The sequence below is a fragment of the Sebastes fasciatus genome, chromosome 22, assembly GCF_043250625.1.
Source record: "Sebastes fasciatus isolate fSebFas1 chromosome 22, fSebFas1.pri, whole genome shotgun sequence".
Taxonomy (NCBI): Eukaryota; Metazoa; Chordata; class Actinopteri; order Perciformes; family Sebastidae; genus Sebastes; species Sebastes fasciatus.
The window spans coordinates 3,688,626-3,713,777 of record NC_133816.1 but is presented as its reverse complement, the minus strand read 5'-3'; the positions used below and the strand labels follow the sequence as shown (position 1 = coordinate 3,713,777).

At 39.2% G+C, this 25,152-nt stretch overlaps 1 protein-coding gene and 1 long non-coding RNA gene across 3 annotated transcripts; one reads left to right on the top strand and one right to left on the bottom strand.

Annotated features, from left to right (window-relative positions):
- Positions 1 to 197: 197 nt before the first annotated feature.
- On the bottom strand, positions 198 to 7,400 carry LOC141760952 (uncharacterized). The gene is made up of 4 exons (XR_012592492.1): positions 7,265 to 7,400; positions 4,292 to 4,412; positions 1,956 to 2,734; positions 198 to 803 (listed from the first exon to the last, which is right to left on the bottom strand). It is a non-coding gene; the product is annotated as an uncharacterized LOC141760952 (long non-coding RNA).
- On the top strand, positions 7,352 to 23,465 carry paip2b (poly(A) binding protein interacting protein 2B). Of its 2 annotated transcripts, none has more exons than XM_074624067.1 (4): positions 7,352 to 7,626; positions 18,404 to 18,570; positions 21,086 to 21,268; positions 21,370 to 23,465. In XM_074624067.1, exons 2-4 carry the CDS (start codon positions 18,415 to 18,417, stop codon positions 21,424 to 21,426), a joined length of 396 nt encoding a protein of 131 aa, XP_074480168.1. In that variant the 5' UTR covers positions 7,352 to 7,626; positions 18,404 to 18,414; the 3' UTR covers positions 21,427 to 23,465. The 2 variants fall into 2 exon arrangements, with proteins under 2 accessions (XP_074480168.1, XP_074480167.1); XM_074624066.1 differs by lacking the exon at positions 7,352 to 7,626 and adding an exon at positions 12,750 to 12,914.
- Positions 23,466 to 25,152: the final 1,687 nt, after the last annotated feature.

Here is a 25,152-nt window from a genome sequence, read left to right as displayed (position 1 = left end):
AGACCTCTTGAGTATTCGAAAGAAAAGGCCTCTGGTATATATACACACACACACACACACACACACACCACACACACACACACACACACACACACACACACACACACACACACATACACACACACACATACACTCAGTCTCCTTGTCCTGTCAGATTTCCAAATCAAATTAGTGTGTGTGTGTGTGTGTGTCTGGAAGCCATTACCTGGCATGTCTCCCCTTGCTGCCCAAAAACCAAGAGGCCCCATATGGATCCTGCCATCACCTCTTTCTTTCTCCTTCTTTCTTTCACTTTATTGCCTCTTTTCATTGTTCTACATCTGTCCCTTCTCTGTTTTATTAGCCATTCTTCTCTTTTCTCTTGCATCTTTCGTTGTTTAATCCATTTTATTTGATCACTCGCCCGCATTCATTTGCTCCAGTTAATTGTTTAATGACTATAATTAGCGTGTTTAATTATTAGTCGTGTGGCAGCATTTGAACAGCTTTGCTATCAAACCCCAGCTTTTCATAATTTTGATATTTTGCCTCTGACACCTCTGTTTGGCAGCTTCGTTCTAATCTGCATTAGATCTGCTTAAACCCATCAGGGGGGGTCGCGGTCAAGCTCCTCCATCACCCCCAGAGACTCAAAACTGTGAAACAGATCTTGAGTCGTGGTCTAGGTGCAGCCTCACCCTTCTCCCTGGAGGTCCGGACGCAGGAAGCCCAGCGCAGGAAGTGATGGAGTCAGGTGACAGGAAGGAACCCCTGTGCGGCATTCCTCTCATGAATTCCACATTATCTCTGGGACCCTAGAAGTCCTCGAGTGACGGAAACACACCCATAACATACACACACACACACACACACACACACACACACACACACTGTAAGATACTGTTCTTCCTCCAGTGGCTCTAAATAGACTCCTATCTCAACCGCAGCCCGAATGAGAACCGCTTACTTCCCCTCAGGATAGCGTTGATGCAAATAACAATCATTTTTGGAATTTCGCTTTTGTAAAGGCAGTTTAGTTGATTCTATCTTGTTGATAGCTTTACATAATGCCAAACACAACATGCATTTATGTTAGTGCATGTTAAAGCAATAGTTTGACATATCTGGATATACACTTGTTCACTTTCTTTTTTTTTTTTATTTAAGGTTAAAGGAATACATACACATACTTGTAAAAGGACATACAGACAGCAGCAACAACATATATAAAACAAAAAAAAGAAACATAAGAAAAAGAAAAGAAAGAAAACCAACCTCATATATAGATATATATACATACAGTATATACATATGTCTATATCCACACGCGCATTCATATAGATATCCACTTAGACACATTCGCTTACACAATTATTTATTCTATTATACAGACAAAAAAAAAGGAGATTAGTATTAATACTCTCATCTAAGTGAGCTGTTTCAGGTCAAGGATGCACCATCAAGTTTAGCAGTGATAGATGCTCTGCACAATCACGTTCCTTTTGAAAAATTGTATTCTTCCCTTTCCTTTCATCAAGGTGAATAATGGTCATGAATATGAAGATCCACTCGCTCTGTGCTAGTATTGTGGATTATAAAGTGATAATAATTATACAACCTCTCATAAAACAAATCGCCTTGCACAAGTACTGTATGACTTTAGGCACCATTTTTCAAAGCAATCATGTTGAACACACGAGGGGCCCGGAGTGTGAACATGCGAGTGTAAAACACACAGGGGAACCATTAGAGGGGGAGTAGAAATGTCTGCATGGACTTTGTGACTCCTTGTTTTCTTTAACGTTTCTGGAACAAATGTGTTGTGCATGTTCACCGAAGTCCTTACTGTAGGCCTGTTGCTTATTGGAGTTTTAACAGCACCTCAGTGGTGAGTGTTAACAGGACCTCGGACTATAAGCACTTGAATGTGCAGGAATATTGAGTTTGTGCAGAATATAATAAAGGCATTATTGTACCTTGGAGTGCGTGCTAACGGGCCACTTCCTGCTTATGTGCATGTGAGGGTGTGTCGTATGTTCCAGTGCGTGTATGCGTGCATGTGTCCCTGCAAGTGGCATTGGACAAACTCTCCGGTGAAGCCTGGGGTGGGGCCCCAGGGCCACAGGAAAGGCTGTGGTAGAAGATACACACTCACATATTAAACACACATATTAAACATGACTGCCCTCTGACATCAAGTCTGGGCTATTGTGTCATAAAAAGTGAGGGAGAGCAAGGGGGGAGAAAGAAGTAGAGGAAAGGAATTTATTATTTATGATTCAATACAAATATGCAGAGGGGGGGAATTTATAGAGGAGAGAGAGAAGAGGGAGGGGACGTCATCTAACAGCGGTGGGGAGAAGGAAAGGAGTGGAGTAGCTTTTGTCTGCAACTAAATAGTGAATGTATGTGTGCATGCATGATATTGCTGTTCTCCCAAGACAGTATGTGGGTGTGGGCAGTGTATTAAATCTACAATATGAGACGTCTCATAACTGCCTTTATCATCATGTGTGATCAGAGCAGAAACCCAGGTCTTCCTTCTCCTTCTCTGTCTCTATTAGTTGGTGGCCATCTTCATATTCTTTGCCAGAGGAGAGTAGGGGAATGAGCTCACCTTGATCCACAAGACCAATCTCATACTCACCTTCTTCTTCCTCATCAGGAGAGATCGGGAGATTGTTACCTTCACCGTGGTCGATTACTTCAATGAGGCCATCTCCTGCAGAACGTTTGATGAGGTCGTTTACACCACCTGAGGGGGAAAAAAAGTAAAATCACCTGAAAATGTGACTTCACATTACAAGGATTTCTCGTAACATTAACTATTTGGGATTAAATTAGCAACAAACAAAGTTAAAGATAGGAAAATCTTCAGCATACCCATATACTAACTACGACTGCACTGCACATTACAAGGCCACCAACACACAAGAGGCTACTCTTTTAACAGTAGTATTGTTATTGAACAGATGAGGACATGAGAATCAATTTATGCTGCATTATTGTGAGACTTAATCCCAAGCATTATTTACTCTTCTTGGTCACTTAAAAACATTTAACCTAACTGTTAATATGTCAACCTTGAAAATAAAAGCATATTCAAATATGTGGTTGAAGAGTTTGACTCATACAGTATCAATTAATTAATTAATCAACAATTTGGTCTTTGGAAACTAAACATGATGGAAAATATACAGCTGTTTTCTGGTCTATTCTTATTAATAATAGATTGCTTTCCCAGTTTACTCACAGTAATTACAATAAAACAACATCAACAGTGAATATTGTGTGAACTTTTATTTTGAAACACCCCTTTAACCCAGGGATAGCATAGTGATAACATAGGCTGTAATATTAGCACAATGTTTAAATAAATATGTTTGATGTAATGCTTTATTTTAGTCCAGATACGATTGAAAATGACATGCTGTGTCATACAACTATTTATTATTTTTGGAAAATTCCATTTTTATAAGAAAAAATGGGCAGGAACCAAGCCACCTTTCCTGCTCTTTATTAATGAAAATATATAATAAAAACAAAGTCTCTGGCATTATGAAATGTCATTATTTTTCTTTTTTGCTGTTGTCTTTATTGTCTATATCTGTTTAATAAAGAAAGCAAAAGAAAAAGGCTGATATTAACATGCTAGTAGCGATTAGCAGATGCTGGCAGGTGCACACCTGAACTCTTATATACTGTTGGCTTCTTCTTCTCCACTGACGTCAGCTACTGGTGCCCTAATATGACGCATAGAGCGAGAGCGTCACCTGCTGACGACACTGTGCCTAGCAGGTATAAAATAACCACCTACATCCCATTAAATACACAACACTATAATAGAGTGACTAATAATCCTTTAAATAACTTCTTTCTTTCTTAATTGATGTGAACTAAATGAATATGTAACAACTTGGGGATTTTTATTTTTTATTCTTCTACTCATTTTTGTTGGTATTTGTTTATTTATTTTGTTGTGATTTTGTTATCACTATTTACTTTGTTTCACTTTATTTTAATTTAATTTAATTTATTTATTATTATTATATATTTATATTTTTGTTTACCGTATTTAGTTTTCTCTATTTATTTTTTATTTATTTTTGATTATTATTATTCCTATTCTATATTTTTATTCTTTTATTTCTATTTTCTAACTTTATTTTTATTTTATGTTTATTTATTTATTCTTTTTTAATTCATTTTCTATACTTCTCTTCTCTTCTCTCCTAATATAGGTATAAATAAACATTTGTCCTCCCTGTTCATTGTATTCTCTGGGCCTATAGACGAAAAATATTATTCATACCTACTTAATGGAACAATGTATGGACATTGTGGGGATGCCGAAGCTCATGGAAGGCCTCCTAAGGACACTTATGACCCTGTGGTGTCTTATAACATGTGATTGTGCTGTACGACTGTACCTGCTGAAAGAAAAAAAAAAAAGTAAAAAAATAAAAATAATAATCCTTTAAAGCCAGGGTCGTCAACTAGTTTTGAATGCAGCTTGTACGTGCACGCATGCATGCGTAATCACAAGGAAACAAACCATGTCCCCATCACCATCTCAAAATCTGTTACAGTGACGATTTACGGTGACGTGGAGCTTCTCTGAATGTTATAAAGACCAAGCAGTGGTGTCGTGCAAGGTTCACAGAGGAATATACAGTCACTTGTTTTCAATGACCACCAGCACTCACAAGATGTGGCATTTACCTGCCCTGTCATTAGTAGAAAAACTGAGAATAAAATAGACCCTAATTTGGTGATCTTTGTGAGCTAAGGGCTGATAACAGCTACAGGAAAGCAGTTGCAGACATGGTACTGTAGGTCCTTTAATGTTTTATGACAAAGAACTCTTTTCCTTATTTTGGATTGGTCCCAATATCGTGGAGTACTTTAATAACACAATAATAATGTTTGTGCCAGCGGGACACACCGTACTGCCCAACCACCACACTGTGTGTTACAGTCGCCCTCCGCTGTGATTTTAAGGTAATGCACCCTCTTATTTACTGCTGTCCTGGGACATCTCCTCTCTCATAGCTTTCACGAAGACAGCTTAAAGGTGAAAGTTGTAATCACCTCAGTCGATATGAGGTGCGTAGAACAGAGGCTGAATGAGGCTTCTGAAAATGCAGCACAAATGAGCCATATATTCTTTACATAGGTGTGGCAGTTCAGCCAGACAAGTAGTGTTTAAGTGCCAGAAAGCTAATGAGGTATAACCTCAATTAGGACCTCAATTATCTGCAGGTGCTACCAATAAGTTAATGGCCGTTATGAGAACTATTTTTCACAGTTTTCAGCACAGGCTCTAAAATCACACTTTTCCACCAAGGTTATGTTAGATAGAGTGCATCTAGAACAGGAAATATCTCTCTGCATACACCAACATACATGTCACTGTCATTGTGTTATTTATGCCAACAGTGTTTCTGATTCAGAGTTTTTGGCTTTGACCAAAAATAGAGATGCAAATCAGGTGGCAGCTCTGGATGAACAGGAGGGGTAAAACAGGCACGCTTTTTTTGTAGGCTACAGTGGCACAGGATGTCTTACCATGTTCCCTACTAGGTCACTACACATGGATAAAAAATTCAAAATAAAGTCTCTCTTCATCTTGTTTACTTCTCTATGGCTTGTCTTTAGAATAAAGCTGTAACCAATGGGAGGGCAAATTTGTTTTGAAATTATTCAACAAAATCCTCCAATGTGTTTACATTGAAGTACTGGTGTATGCATTGATATTAAGTATATAAATAAATAATATTGCTCTATTAGAGTAGACATAAGGTATATGACTTTAACATTTTATATTTAAGTGGTAAATGTGGACTGTTTTCTGCACAAAAAGTAACAACATAACCTTTCTTAATAAGAAGTCACATCATCACTGCATAAAGTAATATTCAGGTTCCATTATTTAACTTCATCTTAGCCCCAGTTTGTGCTTCTCAAGTATTATTAATACATTTGAGTCACAGAGCTGGATGTTCTTCTGAAATACCGTATAAATACCCAGCGACCAGAGGGTTGTTTATTACTGTATTTCTAAAATGTATTTCTATAAACATCAAAGACTCTTCTAACCATCTGGACAAAACATTATGTACACAGCACAGTTAAAAATACTATTAATAACTGTGTTTTGGAATCATAGATTGATCCCACAAATGTACATTTATGTCATTGCTCAACTTGTATGACAATTTTATCAGTTAGTTGTAGTGCTGACCGATAAACCATATTTTCATCGTCATAGCGATATGGACATGCGCGATAAACACATCGCTTGCAACTGTCTGATACATGATTAAGAAAAATCTTTTTATTTAAGGATGTTTACCGAAACCCGGTATTTAACGGACCGCAGGGCTAAAGACTGCAATGTTAGTATTTATTATCACGCTGTTTCCAGTGAGATATTATAGAGTTTATACGGTGACTTTGCTGTTGTAAACATTACTGTTGCTGCTCTAGAAACATTTATTCTAGTTAAATTTAAAATATTAGTATAGTATAGCTAACATGCACACTTCAATATTTGTTTATATATCGTAAGTCATATCGGCATTGCAATATTGAACGATGATATCGCACATCGCAGATTTTCCACACATCGTGCAGGCCTAGTTAGTTGTCTATATATTGATGTTCCTTTTATTATTTGATTATGTCATACACAATAATGTAAAAGGAATGTCCAGCATACACCAGGAATGTCTAGATCGTCTTAATTTATTAGTTGAACCATACATAATGACTTATCTGTGAGCGAACAGCACAGTTTGCATTGTGATTTCAGGTTCCACATGATCAGCACCAGGTGAGAAGCTCCTTTTGACTTGTGATAGTCAGTGAATAATGATCAAATAAACTCAATAGGTCTTCTGTGTTTGTGTGAAAGTTTCAGACAGATTACAACACATTACTGTGTGAGCGTATTTTAAGAATCGAACAAATAGCCTACTTATTAAATATTCTGAAAAACAGATGTGACTCCAGTGTAATAGATGAGGCACAAAGTGGGGATGTCCTCACCCCTGAAAACCATCTGCACGCCTCTGCTCACACTCACACATTACATTCTTTTATCTGCTGTACTTTTCTCCTCTTGTCTCATCCCAAACAGCATTAACAAACACTAAACTAGAGCATTGTCTGTTAAAGAAAGGTCAGACCTAGTTAAAGCAGCCACGTTGTCAAACATTAACTGGTCATATTGATTACAAAAAAAAGGGCAGCGAGAAAAATGGGTTATATTTTGTTTACTTACGTATATTGAGGTGGGGCGGGGCTTGTAGCCGTGTGAGCCAATAGCATCGCTAGGACGCGTTGAGTGAAGTGGCTGCCAACCAATGAGTGAAGTGTACAGCTGGACAAACGCGACCCACGACAAGCAACGTTTCCCCCCGTCGACGTTTCGGGGCAGAGAAACGGTGGATTAACCCGTTTTTTAGCCAATAACGCGAGCAAAGTGACAAACGAGACGCGTGTTTATTTGGCGTATTGGAAATTAACAGAAGGATTTGTTTACCAGGTGGTTTTCCTGTGACGGACCGGACCGGAAAAGAGCCGTTTTGCCACCGACAGACAGCTGGTTGTCGGATTCCCCCTAGAAGCACTTGAAGTTGTGTGGTGAGTCTGTGTGTTGTTATTGCTGAAGCAGAGGAAGAAAGAAAGACATGCTAACCAGCTAACTATGTCTGTTAAAGAGCAATTACCTCGTGTTATTTCCTGTATGTATAAGAGGCTATCGCATATTAACTTGCATACATTACTTCAGGTGTTACAACCACTTATGTATGTCCTTAAATATCAGTCAGAAAAGAAGAGAAAACTTTTATGAAAATGGTGAAAAGGTGGCAAACTTCTCCTCTATTAGAAATAGTTGTATTGCTGGTAGGCTACACCATTGGAGCACTGTCAAGTTCATGAATATATATATATGCAGTCTTCATATCTTTGCTTTAGATCAGTGTCTTACTATATATGTGATATTACATTATACAGCAGACCTACTGGGTTAATAGTTTGCTATTCATAATAATAAGCGTTTAGTCCTCCACAAAGTCAATTAAAGTGTTGATTGTTTGTTATTAATCGGCAGAAATGCTTTTATTTGCGAGGCCACGCAGGCATTAGTGTGTCTGGAGAGAGCAGAGAGTGTAGTGGTGTGTTGGAGCTGGAGGGATGTTTGTTCACATGGTGCATTCAAGTACACATTGTGAGCCCCGATTTTACGCGACTGTGACGTGTAGTGCTGATTTGGTACATTGGTTCCCAGTCTTTGTGGTTTATAAGTTATGGGCCTTTGGGTTTGTCTTTGAGTTGCAACCAGCTTAAACAAAAAGTGTTTTTTTTTTAGAAGTGTGAAAAGGTAAAACTATCCAATATTTTATAATCAAGATTGGTGGAAACTCTGAAAAATGTAGCCGAATTTGTGTTGCCTTTCATATTTCAAATATTTATCCATATTACATACTCACTACCATGTATGTATTAAGAGAACTGGATACAGCGTTGGAGGCGGGTCCCCGTTCATTCCTATGAAAGTTGCTCAGTGGCACATGAAGACAAAATGGCTCGTCTTCCGTCTGGAAAAGTACCCGGATCGTCCGGTGATCTTCCGCATCCATTGGGCCCATGGAGCAGGCGCAGTAGCGTCCGCTCGGTCACATCGCTCGGTCACATGGGGGGTCACAACGTCACGCTGTAGTCATGGTTTGCTAACTCCGCCTCCCAGCCCCCGCTCCAGCCTCGGTCTGGGTCTCATTCACATGAACGGAGGAAGGGAAATAACTCTGGATTCAGCTATTAGTGCATTTTACAACTTTTAAAACCTCATGATTTAAATAAGGGCTATTAGAGCGTTCATACCGGGAAGTTCATTCACCAAAACAAAAATGATCCGCTGAGATACAGACGACTCTTTCCCAATTTAAGTCTATAGGAAAAAGTATTTTTGGGCCCAATGGCTTCATGTGACGGACACGGAAGTTGTAGTACGACCGTTTGACCTCTATGAAAATTGGCATCAACGACCGCCGCTCTTCCTGGTGGCTTGCTCACTACACGATCAAGACCCCCAGGCTGGGAACTCCTGGATTAGTTGATTGAAAGAAAATGTACCGGCAACAATTTTGAAAATTGTGGCTCCAGTTGTAAAGTAAATGGTAAAAAGACTTGCATTTATATATAGCGTCTTCTGACAACTCAAAGTGCTTTAACTTTCAACATTCATCCAGAGCACCCATTCACACACAGAAGCTGCCATACTAGGTGCCAACCTGCTCATCAGGATATAATCTAAATGCTCATTCGCTCACTCACCGATGACACAGCCTTCGGGAGCAATTTGGGGTTCAGTATCTTGCCCACTTCGACATGTGTGGACTGAAGGAACCAGGGATCGAACCGCCGATCTTCTGATTAGCTCGCTGTATTTCCTGAGCCACAGCCGCCCCCTAAATGTGAGGATATGATATGCTGCTTTTCTCTCTTATATGTCATTGGAAATGGAATAGTTTGGAGCTGTTCGTTTGGACAAAATATGCAACTTGAAGACTTTGAACTTTAGGAAATTGTGACGCATTTTTCACTGTTTTATTTGATTAACTGATAATGAATAAATAACAGTAGTTGCAGCCCTGATAGTGTGTTTGTTTATTAAAACTAACAATACAGAGTCTGTATCAAAGAAATAGTGTTCTACACTCAGTTGTCAGTTTATTAGGTACACCAAGCTAAAACTAAAGTAGTCTAATACAACATCCCTACAATACATCCTTCCTTCATGAAGGTTATATATGTGTTTTAGAGAGATGTTCATTCAACTTTATTGTAATTTTGGTGCTGTTGAAATGTATCATTTGTATGTTGTTTATAATATTTACCTCATTCATATAGACAAAATATTAGAAACCCATCTCAGTATAATGCAGTAACTGTACAATAATTTGTGCAATAACTGTGTAATACTGTCATTAATTATGCATTTATACTGTACATTTCAAGACATTCTTATTTAATTATACCATTCTGGCATTTATATTTAAAACACTTAATAGATCCCACTTCTCAGCATTTTGTTTTTACTTATTTGCACTGTTGCACTTATTTTCTTAATTCTAATTTTAGTACCTATATTTCTTTACATATATTGTGTTTGTATTGTAGCATTGTGTACATAATGTACATGTTACATACTCCTTTTTTTCTATTTACATTTCCTAATGTTTATACTAGAGCAACTGTAACGCATTATAACTCAACAGCACCACAAACTATATTCTCTAAAATGAACTAAAATGTAATCAACACCTTTCTAAAACAGTCTCAACAAAATCTGAACATTATAACCTTCATGAAGGACTTATTGTAGGACTGATGTATTAGGCTTGGTTCATTTTAGCCAGGTGTACCAAATAAATTGGCAGCTATATGTAGTTACTTTAATATGTCATGACTGACTGAGCAGTCTTTGTGGCAATATGAATAAAGCCTTAAGGTATTTACATTTCACAGCAGTTTGTGTTGTGATATTTATTATCGATTGAATAGGATGGAGGGAAAAAACAAACCACGATCCACACATTTTTCCTGAACAGAAAAAAAAAAGCCTGGCTCTTTTTTCACATCACAATGGACAGTAGAGGAGAGAGGGTCAGTGATTTACAGTGTTTTACTGCTCAGAGTGCATCAGAGCCGCTGGAACTTGTTCAATCTTGAAATCCATCATCTAATCACGCACTATTAGCCTCTGGGGAGAACAGGAATGGAAAAAATACCGTGGTGTGGCGGGATACAACCAGATGTTGGGGTGTAGCTGCTTGCATATCCGGGCCACGTCTGTTTTTTTGCATCACTGCAAATATTTTTCTGCACAATAAACAAACATCAATTGTTTCTGACGGCACTTATCAGTTTGTTTTTCATTTGCTCTCCGCATGCACCGTCTACCTGTAGCATACATACTAATATTTGTCAGCGTTAAAGTGGCAGTAGGCAGTATATTTTAGCTAGCAAGTGGGTAACATAATGTATCAAATGCAAAGGTTTAATGACAGAGGAGAAAGATGAGGTCGTTGGAAATATCAACATTTTCCTCAGAACTATTATAAAATTACGAAGAAAAACAATATACGACTAAAATTACAATATATTAACTTATAATGCACCGAAAAATGTACTTCCATGGCCTCCACCATTTCTCACAACGTCTACAAACACGTCACAACTCGTGAACTCTGAGCTCTCAGAAACTTTCCACTTACAATGTTGTGAATACCACATTAGGGGGGTGGCGGCGCTCATATGGACTCTTCTCGTGAACACGGTAAATACGACCCCATTTGAAGGCACCAAAACTCTCTATACTGTATCTGTAAAAAAAAAAAAGCTTCAATGTCTAATTTCAAAAGTTTTTAATTACAGTTTGCACAAAGCTAGAGCTGAAACCAGTAATCAGTTAATTAATGAAATTATGTTAAAGTCATTAATCAAGCAATATAATATAATATAATAATAATAATAATAATTATAGTTAGACAAATTTAGGAAAATTTAATTAGAGTATATGTATGGCTCAATAAGGAAGCTGGTTAATAATTAATAATTGATTTATGGAGAAGGGGTGGGATTAAATAGGTTTATACTTCTTCTCACTCCTTTTCAAATATGTAAATCAAGGCCTCAAGTGTTGACAATTTATTTTTCTTACGCTTTTCATTGTATGTAAAGACTAGTTGTTTCTGACTGTCAACTTGTTGGTATGATCATTCTTTTTCTTTTCTTTTTTTTGTGTTCTACTTGTTCGAAAAATAAATTTTGAAATGATATAAGATAAGATAAGATAAGATAGAACTTTATTAATCCCAAAGGAAATTCTTGTGCCAAAGATTGCTCAAAAATACAACAAAATTACAACAAGTTATAAGATACAAGTGTATAAAATAAAAAAGTACTATTTCTGGCACTAGTGCCTAATAGAATAACAATTAAGTAAGATACATTTAGTAAAATGAGTAAATAAGATAAGATAAGTAAAATAAAAAAGGTAAATTAAGCTAACAAACAGAAAAATAAGTAATATTGCACATGTTGGACATTAATATTGCACACAATGAACAGTGATATTGCACATGAGAATGTAAAAAGTAGTATTGTACATGATATTGATATAATATTTGTACTCAGTGTCCGGTGTTTTCAGCTGTCCTTCCTGCAGAAGGGGCAGGAGTTCTAAAGTCTGATGGCCACTGGTAGGAAAGACCTCCTGTGGTGTTTCTTCAAATGAAATGAAATGAAGCAAAAAACATTTTCATCTTTTCAAATATTCTTATTAAGAAGCATGTGCATGTCAGTGATACAGACTTCTGTGGGGTGTGTATCATGCCTCATTTTTTATATATAAACAACAAAAACAGACAATACTAGGAACTAAGGGCAAACAAAAATGGAGACAAGCAGTACAAAGAACATAAGTAGTGAAAGGAAAAGAAAAGAAAACAAACAAAAACAAAACAAAACAAAAATACATGAATAAATAAATAAACACACACCCTAAGGCAAAAAAATCAGGGAAGATGTGACAATTTTCAGTGTTTTTATTTATTTAATGTCATTGTATACTGAATATATTGTGGGTTAGGACTGTTGGTTGTGAAGATGTTACGTTTGAAGTTGAAGAAAAATTGTTCCCACATTCCTGAAATAGCCTGAATGCAGCACCGGACCACGTGACCGGCCCAGCTTTCTCGTTAGCAAAGGTGGCTAACAGGATTTAGCTAAGTTGAGCTACGTTGCATCGCAGCGCGGAGAGAGAGAGAGTAATCCCCCACTGGAGAAACCACGGACACGCACTCAGTTGCCACAACTTTGCGTAACGTAACACTTCGAGGCGAACACCGAGAGCACAATGCCAGGTAGATATAACTGTATAAGAGCTTAGTGGCTCGTCTAGCGTGAGTGTGGAGCTGTTGGTTGTTGTGTTGACCTGCTGCTCTGATGCTGCCATGCTGTAGCTGTAGCTGCCATGCTAGCTCCATTAGCTTCATAGCAGCTCCACTTTGTTTGGCCTCAAGCATCCGACCGGAGCGCAGTGTGACCTCGGTGTGAGCTTTATGTGTTGAAATAACTCACTACCTCTTCTTCTATCTGCTCGTGTGTTTGCTATCAAGCCGTTTTCACTGTTAAATGAGTTAAAGGAGAATAAACCAGGCGGCTAACGCTCCCCTTTGTTGTTACCGAGATAGCTTTCACCTTACAGGCCCGTCCATTGACAGCACGGCTATGTGTGCACCTATCTGTCTAGCTAACTAGCCACTTAGCATCACCAATCCTTTCACCAACTTCACAGGTAGGCCTGAACACCTGGTTAGCTCCTCGTTAGCTCCCAGGAGGCGTTAGCATCAGCCTGCTATAAGCTACTACGACACAGCTTCCAGTACACTAACTGTTACATTACATAAGCTGTTGTGAAACCGTCTGTTCTGAGTCTCACTGCTCCTATTGGTACATTCAATGCACACATTATGAACAATAGATGGAGTTGCTCAGCTGATAAGATCTCAGTTGGATAGTTTTAAGTTTTTTTCTTCTTCACATGGTACATAAAATATCTTGGGTTGCTCTTGTAAAATGACAAATAATATTAAAAAACAATAGATGGAGTTGCTCCACAGATCTCAGTTGGATAGTTTTAAATGTTTCTTCTCCACATGGTACATCAAATATTTTGGGTTGCTCTTATAACATTACAAATAATATTAAAAAACAGCAATAGATGGAGTTGCTCCTCAGATAATCTCAGTTGGATAGTTTTAAATGTTTCTTCTCCACATGTTACATAAAATATCTTGAGTTCCTCTTATAAAATGACAAATAATATTAAAAAAAGACTTCTCAGCAGACATTTTCACTTGTGGAGTTTAATGTTTGGACCTTTTTTAAACTGTTCTTTTTAGGGCATTAGTACCCAAGTTATTTTGCTGTTTTCCCACTAATTTCAGTTGTTTACCAAAGCAGTTTACAATGGGGATGCATGAGTTTATATTTAAGAAATATCGTTTAATACTTGTATTAACTCGTGTTTTTAGGGCTACTATCAAGAATTGTTTTCACGTTCATTATCTTGAGTAATTGTTTAGTCTTTAAAATGTTAATCTTTGTGAAAAGTGTCCATCACAGTTGTCCAGAGCCCACGGTGACATTGTCAAATTGATTATTTCTTAGTTCAACAGTCCAAAACCCCTAAAAAATAGATTTGCAATAGTGACACACGGCAAATCCTCCTTTTTGACTAGGTGGAACCATTAAATGTTTGGCATTCTTGCTTTATAAATTAGTTGGTTAGTAATCCCTAACCCGTAAAATTGCAGACAATAGTAAAATAAATGTCCATCATAGTTTCCCAGAGCCCAAGGTGTTGCTTCAGATGTTTTTGTCCGATAATATTTTATTTACATTTATGCAAAAGCTGCTGGAACCAGTGAATGTCTGTTGTTTTTGCTTGATAGATTAATTAAAGGATTGGTGTATCATCAAAATAGTTACCAAATAACATATTTTAAGTCACATTTGGGGTTTTCCCTGCTTTTTAACAGAAGTACACCTCAAATTAATTTTAAAATGGAAATTCTCTGTTGTAATGATCTCATTTCTGTGCATAATTCGATGTCATTGCCTAATTTCATTTAAAATATGAAATCCACTCCGACAACAAATACGTAAGTTTTAAGGAGAGACATTAAAAAATTTGATTGGTAAAATAAAGAAAAGTTAAAGATTTGCTGTGAAAAAAATACATAATCTAGGCAGCAAAACTGACATTTATTATTGGCATTCATCAAGATGAAGGCTTAATTTGAGCCTAGAAATACTACATACAATGGAGGAAGTTGGTCATCAGGAACATCCAGTCAGAAAATGTTGACATCATCTGCAACTAGAGTGCAACATGACGTCATTTGACTCTCAACTAGAGCTCATCGTATTGCAATTTTTGTTAATTTTCTCCTGAGTTTTTTTTTTTTAAAATTTTCTGTGTAGACTTACTACAGAGCCACATTTTACCTTTCCACTGTTTATCTTTCACCCTCATCAAATCGGATCGAATCACATTCTGCTCGCTCGCAGGCATGGAGGATGCTAGGCGGCTCCGCCAACTAAATATTACATGGTGACCAACACATGGTTATGCAACATGAACATGTTAAGTGCGACATGCAGTACATAATGGCACAGTGCTCGCTGTCTCCACTTTGCCGTGTTCATGCTGATTCACCCGTCGTGCACTCTTGTGTTGCCTGAGCAGGGGCATGTTTACAGTGACTCTGAATTGATTTATAGGGTTGAGATTCACATGATCATTTTTAGCTTCATGGATTTCACACTTAATTGAAGAAATATCTCTAATAGAGGCAACTACAATTATTTTTCTCATCAATACATAATACTGATTCTTCTTTTCAGTTAAAGAATTTATGGTTTAATCAATAAAATGTCAGAAAATAGTGATAATTGACCGTCACAAGCCCAAGTTGATGCCTTAAAGTTGCTTGTTTTGTTCAACCACCTGTCCAAAACCCAATGATATAAAACTGAGAAAAGCAGCAAATCCCCACAAGTGAGAAGCTGGAATCAGAAATCTGTTTGGCACTTTTGCTTGATAGATAACTTAAACCATAATTTTAGCTCTAACCTCCGTTCATTCAAGGACATTTGGCTATAGATTGAATTAAATGCAGCACATTTTAAGTGTTGTGCATTTGTTTTAACTGTTAACTAAACTTTGGCAATTGATGATAAAAGTCTTTGTTGTTCCGTAACACTTAATGGACTTCAGTAAAAGTGAATTTGAACACGCTGGCACACACTCTGGCTTCAAACACTTTGAACACGCTGGCCTGGCGCCTCGCTCAACTAGTGCAGAATTAAATTTAGGCTTGTCGTATTATTTTACAGAATGTCTTTCTTGCGCTCTCACTCTCTCCTTCTCTGACTATTCATAACTTCATAACTAACATCTTGTGTAAATCTCTGCACTGCATAATTAGACTTCCTTATCGTTGTCCACAGAGATCGAAACACACAGCCTTAAGCAGGCAGACACACCTCCTCTTAGTCTACTAACCTACTTAGATTATACATGTTTATTTGAACTCCTCTGAAGGACAGTATGTCCAAACTGTCACTGTGTACAGTTGGCAGCCGTCTGCCTCAAACTTGGCTCTCATGTGTTGATTTTTAGCAAGACAGAAATAGCAGGAATAGGTGTCTACTTAACATTATGTCCTGAATTTGGAAATCAGGTTCTTCTTAAAAGCTGCTGGGAGTCGGTCCTCGCAATTCAAACATGGTATGTCAGCATCGGACTGACCCTGGGGCTCGGTTGAGATCATCGCTTTTACTTTTTTTTTTTCTCCCCCCTCTACCCGCTGCGAGGCCGCGGTTGAGTCATGACAAGTCTGTTCGAGCTGGCTGGCCGTCTGAGGATTATGTCATTATAGTGGGCATTTCTCATCAGAGCAGTTCTGTGTCACAGAAGAAGGGATGCACAAATAATCATGTCTAATGGCCATTTCTTTGCAATTAAATGTGGTATTTTTTAATTCCTGTTGGAAGGTCCACTTCCTTTTTAAACATAGTCATGTGTGGCAGAAAGTAAAAGGCATTTTAACAGCCGGTGCAAAGGTGGGAGAAGAAGTTCCTTACATAAATATGAACTGGCTCTTTGTACTTGGATAACTGGGTTTGCTTTCATTGAAGTGTCACTCAGCAGATAATCATGTCAATCCATCAGAAAGTGCAAGAAGACATGTGCAGCAAGTACAGATTATCTCTGAATGACATAAGCACTCTTAAATAACCAATTGACACGTCAAGCTCAACATCAAGTACTAATTTAATGCCACTGTAGGAAGAATGTCAGTTAAACATCTGTACTAAACCTAAAAATTGATTCTTAACTGCGATTTACTGTCAATCTAAGTCAACTGAAAGCAGCAGGACAGATGTGTAACACCTGCAGCCTCTACATTGCAACATGCACCATTACGTACTCATGACGCACTGACTTGCTGTCTTAAAAGGAGCTAAATCCGATATCCGGAGCATTAATATAGCAGCAAACAACTATTAGCTACGTAAAGATAAAGAGGAGTAATGTCTACTTGAGCAGAGAATGAAGTCGCTCTCCCTCTGTGTGTGTTGTAATCTGAGTTCTCCCTGCTTTGTTTACCTAGCCGCGCCGGACACGCGTGCTTTTAGTGCATGTAAGCGTGCCCCACTGGCTAGCTCACGGTCGCCGCTCTGTGCTGATCTCATACGGCGGTTACAGCTGATAATGCCGTCCCAACCGCCGTCGTCGTCGTGGAAGCGTAGCGCCCACCAAAAAACATATGTAATAAGACTGAACAACTAATTAGTTTCCTTTTTAAAAAAATCTAAATTTTTTATTGCTGAATACAAAAACATCTGTCAAAACTAAACCCATTTAGTGCATTTTTTTACTGTTCTGTTACATTTCCTGGTTTTGCCATCCGTGACTTGAATTTAAATCTTCCTTGAGTACATTTCTTTGCTCCACACACTGAAGCTAAACACTGTATGGAAATGAGGAAGTTGACATTATGCTATATTATTTATTAATTCATAAGCATAATCCAACTGATTTAACTCTCTGTGTTTGCATGGGAATATCACTGTATGTCTTCATGGTGTCAGTCTGGGCCTGTATGTGTGTTTTCCTTGTTAATAATAACACACTGTGGCCTTTTACCACAGCACTGCAATCCACTAACCTGGGGAAAAAAACCGATTGATTGGAGTCGTAAAATGCCAACAACTCTATTAAGCCCTCAGACTCATTTAGGTGTTTGCGGTAAGAACATTTTTAGATATCACAGAGTGGTTTTGGAGACCAGGATCAGTCCCAGCTGGTGCTGCAGTATTCAGTCTGTGTCTTATTCATATCATGAGATATGGAAAATTGTTCTTTGGCGGTTTTATTGTTTATGAGCAGCGAGACTCGATGAAGACTTTTCTACCCGTGGGAGCAGTTTTACAGCTGTGGCTAAAATGTAATTGAGATGCTGCTAATTTGTTGAATTTGGATCCTGGGCTGAAACGCTGGAACCTTGATTCAGATCAGATATGTTTAACAGCCAGTGTGACCCAGCTGTGCGCTGATGAATAGGAGATGAGTCAAAGTTCTCTGGCCTCAAGAATGGAACAAAATTATGAAGTTTGCATGGTGTTGAACTTGTTTTTGGGAGTCAAAAAGTATTTTGAGCACGCCTTTGGAAGTATACCATACCACGATGACATTTTGGACTGAAGTTTAATAAAGAGTTTTTGTTATTTACCAAGTTTTTTCTAACTGTTATTCTCATGTAACTGTGTTCTCGTGCAGAGCCGGCTGAGATGAGCGGTCCAGAGGTGGCCAAGACACCGGGAGGTGGCGCTCCGGGCAAGGAGGGGAAGGAGCCAGTGGCCAATGGGCACGCAGGAGAGGGTAGCGACGCCAACCCATTCGCCGAGTACATGTGGATGGAGAATGAAGAAGAGTATAACAGACAGGTGCGTGCTCATACTATTTTTTTTTATAGACATAAAGCACATCTTTCTATTTGGTCTCTGTCCCTTTTTGTTTTTCCAAACAAAGCCCCCCCCCCCCCCCACTACCCCCCACCCCCCCCCCCCCCACACACACACACACACACACACACACACACACACATACACACATACACACATACACATACTCACACATACCTTCTCTCATGCCACAATCTTATTCCTTTCAAATTCAGTCATCTTGGAAAATCCATCTGGGGGAAATAATTACTTTAATCAAAGTCAGAGTTGTGGTGGGCTCTGTCTCAATGTCACAACTTTGACTCCATTTTAAAGGTCGTGTTCAGCCCAACATCTGCCCGTGTTGGCTTATCAAGAAATGCCAAGGATATGTTTAAGGTCAATTAGAAACAGTGTCTGCTTTCCAAACTGCATACTTTTTCTTTTTACTTTTAGTACGTACTGCAGCTAACCTTACACAGTACGTACTGTTTCATTCAGTTTGCTTCAATTGGGACATACGACCTCGTCATAACATTGCGCCTTGAACTTTGTCCCTCTTGCTCATGTATCTGCTGAGCAGAGGATTGTGAGTCAGAATAGCAGAGAAGCATGCTGGCTTGTTGTAGGACATTGTAGTATTTCTTACATACTATGTATTGGGACATATACAAATTTTTTTTTTTAGTATGGTAGTAAGGGTATGACGTTGTGTTATCAATCATAAAGTTTCAAATATCTGTGCTGCCTCTAAAATCCAGTATCGGTTGGTTTACTGTGCAGTGTTTTTGTGTCTGATGAGGATTTATTACCTAAATTATAGTTTATTATTTTTAGGGTTACGTATTTTTTGGGCACTGTGTGACTTCAACTCGAGAGTGTACAATCAAGAGATGACGAGAAACAAGGGGGAGGAGAGATGGGGAACAATGCAACAAAGGTGGCCTGGCCAGAGTTGAACTGGGGACGTTGCTGTTCATGATTGGCACCTTAACCCCTCAGGCACCAGGCGCAGGATCAGATTTCACCTTCTCTCCAGTACCTGCAGCAGCATGTCCACACCAACAGCCTCTTGCTTTTTTTATTAGCAGAGCTTGCTAAGTGTTATAATGTCTGTAAATTAGGGCTGTCAATTGATTAGAATATTTAATCGCATGATTGTCCATAGTTTAGTTTATCACGATTAATCTCACATTTTTTTATCTGTTCAAAATGTACCTTAAAGGGAGATTTGTCAAATATTTAATACTCTTATCAACATGGGAGTGGTCATATAAGCTGCTTTATGCAAATATATGTATATATTTATTATTGGAAATCAATTAACAACACAAACAATGACAAATATTGTCCATAAACCCTCACAGGTACTGCATTTAGCATAAAACAATATGCTCAAATCATAACATCGCAAACTGCAGCCCAACAGGCAACAACAGCTGTCAGTGTGTCAGTGTGCTGACTTGACTATGACTTACCCCAAACTGCATGTGATTATCATAAAGTGGGCATGTCTGTAAAGGGGAGACTCGTGGGTACCCATAGAGCCCGTTTACATTCACATACCTTGAGGTCAGAGGTCAAGGGACCCCTTTGACAAAGGCCGTCGCAAAAATTCAGCACAAGTTTGGAGTGTTATTTAACCTCCTTCCCGACCAGCTAGTATGACATGGCTGGTACTGATGGATTCTTCAGGTTTTTTAGTTTCATATGATGCAAGTATCTTCACTCTAGCTTTAAAGTTAGCTAGAACCTAAAAATCACAAGTTGCGTTAAAGAAATTAGTGGCATTAAAACGAATTTGCATTAACACGTTAATGCGCTAACTTTGACAGCCCTAATGATGATGTTAACATCCCTCCCTCCCTCCTGCACCTGCTTTCCTAGATCGTGACCCTACATCAGATTGTGCTCTTTGCTATGTTATAAATTTGCCCCTGAACTACTTCCACTTTAACTCTTCCTTTTGCTGTTCATGTCCTGTTGCTTCTTACCAAACTCAGCCCCCCTCCTCCTTCCTCCTGTCCCACTGAACTCTGAAGCTCTCCGGTAGATTCAGCCCTGCCATTTTATTTTGCTTTCTGGAGTCCCCCACCCTCCATCTTTTCCTCGCAACCCTGACGGAGCTTCTCGGGTCAGCTGATGACTGATATCCACCCACAATTAAATTTTTCTTTTTTCACTTGAGTTACATGGTTTGTGATGTAGAGGTAGAGATGTGCCTGTGACTAGCATACCCCCCCCCCCTCCCCCCCAATCCATCTTCTTCCAGTATTAAGTGCCCTTTTCAGCTTTCTGTATCTCAACCTCTCAAGTCCTTTTCTCTTGCTTGCCTGGATGAGTCATATATTTTTATGCCACCACATTACTGAGAAGATTTCTCTTTGGGGGGAACCTTCCACCTACTTGTCATGCAAATAATGTGTCATATATCCCTCCTCTGTTCATCCATCCCCTTGCTCTTTTTTCCTGCCCGTGCATTTATGTCACTGACCTCTCTCTCTTTATTGTCTCCCAGGTGGAGGAGGAGCTGTTGGAGCAGGAGTTCTTGGAGCGCTGCTTCCAGGAAATGCTGGAGGAGGAGGACCAGGATTGGTTCATCCCTTCACGTGACCTCAACAACCAGGGGGTGGGGCAGCTGCAGCAGCAGCTCAACGGCCTGTCCGTCAGCGATCACCACAACAACCTGGAGGAAGTGGCGGTGAGTCACAGATGCATCCAATTTCACAACAGAGAACAACAAAACTCGAGAGGTCAAAAGGAATATGTTCTTACTCTTTGTCCACGTCTTTTTGTCTGCAGAGGAAGAGCATCTTGAATCCCGAAGCGAAGGAGTTCGTCCCGGGGAAGAAATACTAGGAGTCCCCCTCACCCCCATGGAGCCTCCACGCACGCATCACACACACACCAGTTCTCGCATATTCTCAGAGACTCTGGCGGCCTCGACCGCACACACACTGATTTCACACACACGCGCACACACACACTCCTACACACTTGAAGTCAATGGCGTGCTGGCAGGCCCAGTTGGGGGGTGGGGGGATTTCTTTTTCTTTCTTTATTTTTCTTTTTGTTTCTTTAATCTTTTTATTTCCTGTTTGTTTCTTGTAAACTGAGGGACATTGGGAACAGGGGTGGGGGAGGGGTGTAATAACCAGCACCGCCCTACTGCGGGCGCTAGCTCATCATTGCATTTCAGATGACGCCGTCGATGTCTGCAGAGTGTGCAGATCTCATTGATGTCCCCTTGGAACTGAGGCAGCTACCAAGCAGTGATACCAGGACAAAATGTCATCTAATAAACATGAAAATTGTTAATTTGTGTGCTGTCGGATTTTAAAAACATCGTCAGTAGGTCGAGGGTCTCCATGACAGTGAGGTTAGAGAACGACTAACAATTCAGGGGACTTGATGGGTTTCTGCAGCCGCTCTGTTGCGTCGTCACGGTCAGTCAAACCCGTTAACGTTTGCTCCTATGGCGTCATAAGCTCCTTGTGACATCACCGCTCTCGTGCATCTAGAAATGCGGGTTCTTAATTGTATCCGCGGCGGCTCCGTTCCATACCAAGTACAGACCCCACCCTCCCTGCACGCTTGTTTCGAAGTGATCTTAACAGACATGGACGGGTGTAATCATGGATAAGAAGTTATTTTCCCAATTTATGTGGAAGTCCATGTTTATCTTTTGTCCAGTTTATTAGAGCAGAAGTGTGAGTTTCTCAATCATTCAAGTTGAGTAAGAAAAATTATTATAGAGGAAAGGTCAGAGATTTTTGAACCTTAAAAAAAACTCAGTTCTCAATTTTATTTTATTTTTTTGTTCACGGCTTCATCCTTTAGTTCTCTTTTGGATTTATGGGGTGTAGTGAACAACCTTGTTACAGGGGAGTATTTGGTCTGGAACACAGCCACTGCCTCTTTCTGCCGGAACAACTTGGTTTGTCCAGCATCAGATCAAGTGTCATATTCAAATCAGGTTTTCAAATAGCCTCTCCTCCTCTTTATTTCTTTTTTTTTTTTCTCCATGTTTTTGAGGATGAGGAATTTTGTGTCTCTACTGGGTACAGTAACCTGTGGTGTCCATTCAGTCCTGTTTGCAGGAGGAAACGTGAGGGGGCAATATTGTCACAGCCAATCAGAATAAAGCAGTATGGCAGACAGTATGGCTTCCTTGCTGTTCTTCTCTTTGTAGGTTGACGTCTTTGAGGAAGTTCTTTTAAACCGTAAATCTTTGTTGTGGTCTGGCTTTCCCTCAAGCATTGCCCCTTAGTGCAAGTATAATCTCCGTTAAGTTGTGAGCCAATAGGAAGAAGTTATATATGTGAGGATGCTTTTTAGGAAACCCAGATTCTAATAAATTATTTAGTCCGTTTTTGTAGTTCTCAGCCATCTTGGGTTGAAAATGCAAAGGCAGTATTGTCATCCTGTGATCTGAACATTGTTCTCCATGCCACTGTTCATTTGTGGTATTAACAGGGACAATAATGTCTTGTGTATTTGGCTGTATTAGTGTTAAGTAGACACTTGTGCACTTCATTGAATTTAGGTGAAAGCTCTTCTTTACATCCATGCAGCTTTTTTTCCAATTTTTCAGTCTAACAAGTACTCAAGTGTGTTCTTAAACGGCGCAGTAGAGACCGTGACATCTCGGTTAAAAACTGAACTTCCTCAACACAGTGTTGGACCTCAGCTGTCGAATGGCACCCTGGTGAAGCCAATAGGAATGTCCGCCAGGTGGATTGTACAACATGAAATCATTTTTGGTGATTTTGTTTAGACGCGTTAGCTGACAGAAGCCGTTTAAAAGAGAAAAAAGAGGTCCAGACGACACAAAGAGTATGAATTTCAATACAAATAAAAATAATGAAAAAAGAAGAATAAAGATGTTAAAGACAAAATGCTCTCTGTCAATCTTTTGTCAGTTTGATACACACTGGACAAGAACCCTGATACGGTTTGTATTTCTCTAGTGTTAAAGGGAAAATTCGCCACCTTATATGTTGATGTGTGGAAGCAGTAAATTCCTCAGTGTGCTATATTGACCCAGAAAGCTGAGCCCTCCTGCACACAGAGCCGTCCTGCATGTACCAGGATGCATTGCGCATGAGCTTCTGACGTCCAGGGTCCCCTAACCCTAAATCAGGGAGACCATTTTTGCTGTTAGAAACGTAGCTAGTTTGCAATACAAGCAAAGAAAACAAGGACGTTTCTGAGCGGCATCTCAAAAACACAGGTGGAGACTAGAAATCCAGGCTGAAATAGCATGTAGTTCTTCCTTGCATACAACTACGTCGCTGTCACGTGAAACGACGGCGCTGGATGTAGGAAGAACAGATTTTGCAGCTGCGAACTAAATAGCACACACTGAGGAATGTATCGCTTCAATCTACTACATTTACCATCGACACAGATTGAACATCCACATTAAAAGTGGTGAATTTTCCATTTAATTAATATATATGTTTGAAAGAGTTTTATAATAAATATTGCAAATAACATCTGATATTGTCAACATAACTATAGGGGGAAATTTCCCATATACTAAGCTTTTTTTTTTTTCTTGTATTCTTGAGCACGGCCCTTCTTACTCTAGTTTCCTCATTCAGGAACGTTCTGCTGAGCAATCGCCCCAAATATTCGTGAGTATATAAGTACAGTGAATACAGTATTTACTGGTTTAGTGAGATACCTGTGCCCGTGGCAAACATCCGGACACGTGGAGAATGCCACATACTGTCGTTTGGTTGCAAAACCGGCACAGGTCATCATGATGACCCCTGCAGGCTTTAGGTAAGGCTGCAAGGTAATTCAGTACTACTTGAGAATCATTTGGAGATATTGTGGTCCAGTTTTTCATGTTTAAATAGAAGATTAATTGACATAAATCTGCCACAACATAAGATAAAAAAGATAGTTTGGTTCTAGTAAACCTTGAAAAATAACAGAAAATGTATTTGCCTCAGTTATATATATATATATATATATATAATCCTGCAGTTATAATTGAGGTATTCATTTTGTCCATATGTCTCGCTCCTTTCTCTCTGACTACACAGACAATGGCCACATGATGCTGTCAGTGTTGTGCTACTTCCCCATTGTGGAGGAGGAAGAGCCTCAGAAAAAGACGAAGAGGGAGGAAACCCCGACGGATGAGAGCAGCACTGACCTCTCTAGACGAAGACACCTCAGACTGTGAATACTATGCTGGTGAATAAAAGACGACCTCCAGAGGGTGCACGAGGCATCCTATACCAAACCACCATCAAGAGCTAGTAGATTTAGAGATTTTCATCCTGGTGGCGCTGCAAACCACCCCAGTGTGCACCGAAGGTCACAATCTGATAAAGCGAGCAGAACATCGTCAATCTGGTATGATGACCTTAAGGGCCACTAAGGTCATCATACCAGATTATCTCTGGTCCTTGGCCAACAACATGATTGACTACGTACAACCAGAGAAATGTTTATTTTCTTGAATAATAAATGGTAATAAAGAGAGAAAGGTCCTATTTTCTTCATATTTTCACCACGGCAGCACCCTGTTCAGTGTGTTGACATGTGCATTTAGACTGCAACTTAATA